This window comes from Pteropus vampyrus, unplaced genomic scaffold (genome assembly GCF_000151845.1).
Source record: "Pteropus vampyrus isolate Shadow unplaced genomic scaffold, Pvam_2.0 Scaffold123, whole genome shotgun sequence".
NCBI lineage: Eukaryota > Metazoa > Chordata > Mammalia > Chiroptera > Pteropodidae > Pteropus > Pteropus vampyrus.
Window position 1 is genome coordinate 1,467,496 of NW_011888904.1, and position 8,788 is coordinate 1,476,283.

The 8,788-nt window shown below is 41.7% G+C and overlaps 1 protein-coding gene across 1 annotated transcript in view; it reads right to left on the reverse strand.

The window, feature by feature from the left end:
- Positions 1-5,773, reverse strand: part of EXOSC3 (exosome component 3) — a 10,194-nt gene extending 4,421 nt beyond the window's left edge. The window contains exon 1 of the mRNA XM_023534229.1: positions 5,738-5,773. Within this exon, the coding sequence (XP_023389997.1) occupies positions 5,738-5,773 (36 nt within the window). The remainder of the gene's footprint in view (positions 1-5,737) is intronic.
- Positions 5,774-8,788: the final 3,015 nt, after the last annotated feature.

The window sequence follows — 8,788 nt, forward strand, 5'->3', positions numbered from 1 at the left end:
CCAGCGGGTCCCCACAAGGTGACTATGCCTGTGTCTCTAACAGGCTGCCTACCCTGAAGTCTGTTCATCGATCCGTACGAGAAACACGCGGCTTCAATGCATCGCAGAGCCTCTACTTCCGGTGTCTCGGGTCGCACAATAAGATACAAAACGCTCCCACTTCGGATTCCGAGGGAACGTTGGGAACTGAGCAGAGGCTTCGGGAGTGAGCCCTTCTGATCTCGCCCTCGGAAGGAAAAGTAGTTTCCTTTTCCAAAATAAAACCTTGGTTGTTGTTAGAGAAGATATCTATTCACACTGTGGAAAACATATAGAAGAATAAAAATTAAAAAAAAACATACTAGTCTTGCCCCCATTTGTCTCCCTTGCTAGGCTGTCATCTAGTTTTCATTCTTTGTAGCCCAGGGTCTGGCACAAAATAGCTAATACCCGATGAATGAATAAATAGTAACGTTTTGGCGTGTATTTCTCCCTAGACTTTTTCCCCTGCAAATATAAACATATAACATGTACATTTGCACACAATTGAGCTATCTACATGGCCTGAGAAAAATCAGTAACTGCAGTTAAATCCTTGCTTCTACTTTTCCTAGAGCACGCTTTAGTTGCCCATGTGAGAAGCTGAATTCAAAATCCATAGCACTTCAGGTCTGCTCTTTTGACTTTTAGGGCTCTTACTTGAAATGATGATTTCCTCTGTCAACTGTCACCTCCAATTAGCCCTTGGTCAGATTCTCCAGCAGGGATGAAAGTTCCTGGGCACTGGGAGGGCTTGGCTCTGCTCATCTTTTTGAAGCATCTCCTTCCAACGTGAATTTTTAGGATGTTTAAGACAGACCATCTCTAACATGCCCTCCAAATCTGGCAAGATACCGATAAATTAATCGAATAAGATGCCAACCGAAACGTAACTTTTGTTGTTTTGCGGATTATTGTTAAGAACTATTCTTGGTCAGTTATCTTGACAGAAGGGGTGGTGTAGATTCTTTTTCTCTCCTTCCAACTCCAACCCAGCTCCAGAGGGCCGAAACTGTAGGTATTCCGCGACCAACAATGCCTGGATATTGACTGGCCCAAGGCCGTGTCGGAAGGGAGCTCAATGACTTCCCGGCCAGGGAGAAAGGGAGGTAGGGAAGAGAGCCCAGGATTGTCCCTCAGGCGCTCCACATCAGTAGAGGAGGCCTGGAAGAAACTGCCCAAATATGTCTACGGAATTCCATCAAGTCCACTTTCCTGTGGAGGCGGCACGTGGGAATCCGTCTGGCTCACAGTCAATAGATGAAACCAGATGTCAGTAGGAAGTCCTTCGCCTTGAGACCAGAAATTCAGGCCGCTAGGGACCGGCCGTCGGGACCCCGCCCGCCAAGCCCTTCCCCACACACCCCGAGGGGCATCCTGGCCTTTGCGCTGCAAGCCGCCAGGGCTGTGCTGAGCCAACTCGGCGTCCTGCGGCCACTGGTGAGCGAGAGCGCGCCGCCATGGCCCGGGTAGGTGTGCAGGTCTCCGGGGATGCGAAATCCGCCCGTGTGTGGGTGGGTGGGAAGCCGAGCGAGTGTGCGGAGCCCGGCCATGAGCTGGGCTTGGGCGACGCGTGGTCTGGTTTTGGGGTCCCATGGGGGTTGCAGTTGTGAAGTTCGCGTTGTGCATTTGTGAAGTCCGACCTGTGCGTGTTGCCTTATTTGGGTGTGAAGGTGGCCGCAGCGATTGGGAAATGCAGAGGAGGCCAGGGCCATACAGCCGCGGACGCACCTTCGGGAGTCAGACCATGCCCCGCCCTCGGCCAGCGTGTGGCTGACTTCCCGGCGGATTGCCTTGCGTGGTGCTTGCCCCCCGGGAGCCAGTGCAGTCGCGGCAACGTCGTCGACTCCTTTGAGAGTACGCCTCCTTATTTCTGAGTATTTTCTTCGGAAAACTACCAAATTGCCCTTCGGAAAGATCGGACCGACCACCTTCTGGCCTCTTTCCCAGAACTTCGTCTTTAGTAATCTTTGGCACTTTAGAAGTTAGAAAAGTAGAATCTCACGGTAGCTTTTTCTTTTCTTTGTGAGATTTAGAGGTTTTTTTCCCTTTCACTCTGCGACACTAGCTGAGCCTTTGCTCTGAGCCAGGAATTGAGCTGGGGAATCAGCTGATCATGGTCCCTGCCCTCGCGGAGTTCACTGTCTCCACATGAAAATACCAAGAGTTACAGTAGCTGTAACAGTCTGATTATTGTCAGCCCTGAAATTACAGAGGATGGATGAAATAGTTTTCTTTATGTAGGAGGAAGGCAAGATTCAGGATAGGTGTCCCAAAAGAGGTACTATTTGAACCTTTAACATTTTTTAGTTCACTGGTTTCTAAAAATTACAAATTAACTACATACTGGTTGACATACAGAAATTAATAGCAAAAGAGTCCATGGAAGTAATGTTAATATCTTTATTCAAGTACAGGATTGATAATAAATGCTCAGGATTATCACTGCAGCTACTTGCTACAGATGTTTTTAATCACAAAGAACTCTGGCTAGGAAAAACTAAAGAGAGTTTTAAAGAGTATAAGAGTAGGTATAAGGACAAGCTATTACCTGTAGTACGGAGATAAAGCACCCAAGGAAGAGCCTCTCTCCTTAGCAGGACTGACTAAGACCTTGTTGGAGAGGGCATGGTCATGGCTCCTTAAGTGGCAAGAAGTCACTAGGGATCTGTGCTAGTGGGACTTGCTAGAAATCCACCCTCCAGAACTTGCTGACGCTTTCAAGGGTGCTGCAGAATGCTATTCCTGGGGAGGTGTCTCCTGGGTAGAGTGCTGGGGAAAGCTATTCTTGGGGAGGAGTTTTGTAAGCCTGTTACAAAACTGCCCCGTAGGGTGCTAGGGAAAACTGCTGGCTGCTGAGTTCTGGCCACCATGCAAAACAGGAGCAGATCCTGGAGAAGTTACCCTGCTGCAGAGGTATACTAGAGAGCACACAGGAACCAAAACCCATTTCATTCTTCCAGCAATGCCTCTGCAGGGCCTTCTACCTATAAAGCTTATCTTCATTGATAAAAAGCAAAGGAAAAATGTTTTAAAGGCCCAGACCCATTTTCTCAGAGCAGACAGTGAAAAGTGAGTTTAGAGCTGAATGGCAATACATTGATAACTGGCCCAAGGTCTTATGAGGTTGTAGGATCAACAAACTCATCAGTAACAGCAATAAGGTAGAGTCTACACACATCTGGATGGCTTTACTGATGAATTCTACCAAACGTTTGAAGAATTAATGCCCATTATTCATAAACTCTTCCAAAAAATACAAGAGAGAACATAGTCCAACTCATTCTTTAAGGCCAGAATTACTCTAATATCAAACCGAAGATATCAGAGGAAAAACTACAGTTCAACATCCTTAATATAGACACAAAAATGCTCCACAAAATACTAGCAAACTGAATCCAGCAACATATAAAAAGAATTATACATCATAACTAAATGGGATTTACCCCAGGACAGCAAGGTCTTTTAACATCTGAAATCAATTAATGTAATATACCATATCAATAGAATAAAGGACAAAAACCAAATTATCATCTCAATAAAGGAAGGGAAAAAGCATTTGAAAAAGTCCAACACCCTGTCATGATAAAAACACTCAATAAACCAGGATTAGAAAGGAACTTCCTCAACCTAATAAAGGGCATCTACAAAAACCCACAGCTAACATCATACTTCATGGTGAAAGACTGAAAGCTTTTTCCCTAAGATAAGAAGACGACAAGGAAGTCTGCTCCCTCCACTTCTTTCAGCATTGTACTGGAGATTTTATCTCAGGCAATATGACAAGAAAAATAAATAAAAGGTATCCAGATTCCAAAGGAAGAAGTAAAACTACCTCTATATGTAGGTGATAAAACCTGGTACATAGAGAACACCGAGGAATCCATTTAAAAAAGTTAGAACTAACAAGTTCAGCAAGGTTGCTAGCTTACCATACAAAAATCAATTGCATTTCTGTACACTTGAAATGAACAACTGAAAAATGAAATTAAGATTCATTTACAGTAGCATCAAAGAGAATAAAACATCTGGAAATAAATTTAACAGAAGAAATGCCAAACTTAAACTCTAGAAACTACAAAACATTGTTGAAAGAAATTAAAGACCTAAATAATTATGTTTATGGATCAGAAAATTTAATAGTGGTAAGAAATAATATTCCCTAAATTGATATGATATACAGAGTCAGTGCAGTCCCTATTAAAATCCCTGTTGTCTTCATTGCAAAAATTGATAAATTGATCCTAAAATTCATATAGAAATTCAAGGGACCATTAGTTAAACATATATTTGTGTGTGTGTATGTATGTATGAATGTATGTATGTGTATATATATATGAACAAAGTTGGAGGACTTCTGATTTCAAATCTTACTACAAGGCTTAGAGTAATCAAAGCAGTGCAGTATTGTCATAAAGATTGAATGGAATAGAATTGAGAATATAGACATAAACTCTCATATTTGTGGTCACGTGATTTTTGACAAGGGTGCCAAGGTAATTTTATGGGAAAAGAAAAATCTTTGAACAAACAGTGTTAGGACAACTGGATATCCACATGCAAAAGAATGAAGTTGGACCCCCTCTCTCAAACTATATACAAAAATCAACTCAAAGTGGATCAAAGACATTTCTTCAAAGAAAATACATGAAAGGCCAATAAGCACATGAAAAGGTGCTTAATGTCATCAATCCAGGAAATGCAAAGTACTGCTCCATCCCCACTATGGTAGCTATAATCAAAAAGATAATAACAAGTGTTGTCGAGGTTATGGAGAAATTGGAACCCTGATATATTGCTGATGGGAGTGTAAAATGATGCAGCCACTTTGGAAAACAATTTGACTGTTCCTCAAAAAGTTAAGCAGAGTTACCATATAACATGGCAATTCCACTCCTAGGATATACTCAGGAGAATTGAAGGCCTATGTCTACACAAAAACTGCATATGACTATTCATGGAATTATTCATAATAACCCCAAAATGCAAACAACATAAATGTTCATCAGCTGATAAACTGGTAAACAATTCCATACAATACAGGTTTGACAGTGCCGTTCTCCTGCTTGAAAAACCTCCAGGGGCATCTTATCGCCTACAGGAAAAAAAATAAGACTCTGCAAATCTACTCTTTGCTCACCTTGCCACCCTCATCCTGCTCCTCCCTGACGTATTTCTTCTGAGTAATACCAAGTCACTTGAAAATCTCCCACATATATGTCCAGGTCTTCATGCCAGTATGCCCTCTGCTTAAAATTCTTTTTAGGTAATAAACCAATCTCCCTCTCCTTTCCTAATCTCTCCTTCGAAACTGGGTTGGATCACCAGCTCCTTCAGGGAATATCTTCTGAGCCAGAATAATATTAGGCACATACTAAGCATTATATGAGTGTTTGCTTTTTTTAAAAATAAGCTTATGTGATAGTAGCACTTCGTTTTCTTTGAGTTACAGAAGGCTCCTGATTGAAAGAACACATTTGCTTTATTGGTTGTTATTCTGATTCTTGTCAGTGCATTAGCTCTATCTCGAGTATTGTAAAATCAAGTGATCTTTCCACCTGGACACTGAAACTGAGAGGTCATTCTGGTACCTACCCCAGGGAACCTCTACAGCAGAACCCTGGGACCTCTGCCATAAAAATGTCTCATCTACTCTTAGTCCTTTCTCTTTTGTTTCTGCATCCCCTCCTATCACCAACTTTCGTTGTCAACCTCTTACCCAGTCTTTCTCTCCCTCGTACTGCTGCTTACTCATGCTTTCTCTCCTGCTCCTTTGGTGTGCTCATGACCATCATGACTCCAAGTGGCCTTACTTTACCTTATGACTTTTCAGCCCCAGCTCTCTTGCCATCTAGTTCACTTCTGATGTCCCAATTCAAATCCCAAAGAGTATGAATCTGTGTGGGCAGAGCTTTTTGGCCTGGTAGCCTCATGGACCATGGCCAGTCTGTGGCCTGGTTGGTTACTCAGATACTTGCTGCACCCTAGCTAATGGGTAGGGAAAGATGAGGTTAAAACAAAAAACAAAAACCTGCCAAGTTTCACAGCCTAGGCCTTCCCCTTCAGCAGGATGTAAGTGCTAGCACCGAGGTGAAGTGTCAGGTGTGCATGTTAGGCAAGTAGTCTAACCCCAATAAACAGTAGATAGGACCCATCAAGGGTTCCCAGAGGTAGTGAGAGGAGCTGTCCAAATTTTTTCAGTGGGTCTTGTAGTGAATATGTAAGCAAATGTCAATTGATATAGTCACTGTTCACCTCAATATACTTAATACACTATTTTAAACCTGTAACATTTGATTTATTTAATATATACTTTTACTAAGTACAAGACTCTGTTTTAAGAGTTTTATATGTGTTAACTCATTAACTCCTCATAATAGCTCTATGAGTTTGGTATTATTATTATCCATACTTTACAGGTGAAGAAACTGAGGGGCAGAGATGTGACCTGCCTCTGGTCACATAGTGGTAAGCAGCAGAGTCAGGATTGGACCCAGGCAGTCTGGCTTCAGACAGCTCTACTTTACACTGTCTTTCACAGTCAGATTAGCTGACCATATGGAGCTGTCTAAAAAAACATACTCTTGATTTTCTTGTACCCCTCTTAGAACCTGGTATGGTAAAAGGCATGAAGGAGCTGCCCATTCAGATTTTTGTTCATTTCCCGCTCTTCATTTAGAATATTGTTAATTTTTCACATTTTTTATTTAGATTTTTTTCAAAGAGGGGACTGCAAAATGGGAAGAACATAGGCTTTCGAGTCAGACAGATCTGGACTTGAATCCAGGCCCAAACATTTATCTTGCTGTGACCTAACCTGTCTGATCTTAGTTTTCATCTCTGTAAAATGCAGGATTGCTGGGCGTGTTGCAGAGTGCATGTAAAAGACCTGGCACATACAAGGCACTCATTATGTAATAGTTAATATTGTTGGCAGCAGATAAAATCCTGGTAGTCACTCGGTATCCTTAAAAGGGCTGCAGAAAGACTTCATGACCATGAAGAAACCCAGGAGGTTTTGTTGCTATTAGGTACTATCTGAGCTGGGCTTTAAGCCAAGTATTGCAAATAGGTTACTTGGTCCACCATTCCCTTATATTCCCTTCTCATGTCAGATGTTACTAATTGATTATAGAATTATTTCTTGTTGAACCCAGCATCCTTTTCATTATTGCTCAAGGCAAGGGACTCGCAATCAGTGGAGTTTAGCCCAGGAGGTAGAACCTGTTGGCCATCTTTCCTTTAAGCCCAGATATACAGGCTAGCTATCCAAGCCATTCCTTCGGTAGCCCATCCAAACCTATCTTCGTTTCCTTTCAGTCTCTTCTTTACCTTGGGACACATAGGTTTTGGGGAAGGTTGCCTGTGGTGACCCTGAACTTGCACTTTTATGAGACTCGGCAGGAAAAGGAGTCTAAACCCATTAGCCATTACCTCATTCCCTACAAGAAGGACCTGCCTTTTGACATTGTAGAGCTTGTGGAGGAGATAGAAAAGAACATAAAACATCTTGCGCAGGGAGTCACACAGCCAGTGCAGATCTTTGTTGGCTGGAGCGGAATCTCTGGAACTGGTTGCCCAGTCTGCCCAAGTTCCCACTGTGGATGGACCCCTTTGGGGTCCAGTTATATCCCAATCGAAAAGACATACGTTTTTTCCTTTTAAGGACAGCCTCTTAAGTTCTGAGACTCTTCTTTGTCACTCAGTCTTCTGCCCATTTATGTGTATTCTCTAGTTCCCTTTAGCACTATAATATAGTTTGGATGGAGAACCACTGATATATGTGCCAGCTGCTAAAACAGTGTAAGAGGTACCTTGTTCCTTCCTGTAATTACATGTTGAAAAATAAGTAGAAAATTCAAAAATAATAAAAATTATCTGATTCCACCAGTCAGCTACTGTTAGCATTTTGTTTTCCTCTTCCCTGTTTTCTTTGCATAAATATACATGTAATTTTTTTAAAAAGATGATCATGTTACCATGAACATTTTTCTAGGTCAAAACATCATTATATTTAGTAGATGCATGATACAGTATTGTATAATAGAGACATTTTAATTTATTTCAGCAGTCTTCCAATCTTGGACATTTAGGACTTAGAACACATTTGTACATATATCTTTTGGAACATCCCTAAATTAGTTCCTGAGGGTACTTTTTAAAACTGGTGCTGTGTGCTGCCAAATTATAAGATCTTTCTTTGAGCATATACATTTGCTTTAAACTTTTGTTTTTCAAACTTGGTGGTAGAATTTTGTGGCTTGTTTTCCCCAAACAGAATCTTGTATTATATAAATCAATTATATAAAAAAGGTAAAAACCCAGCTGCCAGAAAAAGTTTGGAGCTCTCAGCCTTTCTCTCAGTACCACTTACACCTGTCTATACCTCTTCACTTCCCCACCTCCCCCCATTCCCTGCCCCTGGCTGATATAAATGGTTATTTATACAATGTCTTCTAATGGACTTTTAGAAGTAATGAACTTTTGGCATCTATTATCAGTAAGGGTGCTTTCAACTATAGATAATAGAAAATCCAATTCAGTTGGAATAACAGTAAGGACAGTTCACATTATGTCTCACATATTAGCAGGTCCAGAGACAAGGTGATTCCTGGATTGTTTAATCTAGTGGCTCAGTGATATCATCAAGGATCAGGTTCTTTGCATTTTTGGGGTCTGTCTTTGTTAGTATGATGACTCTGTGCCCAAATTTGTCTCTTCCTGATCACTGGATGGCTATAGCAGCGCCAAACATTACATCTTTGCACAA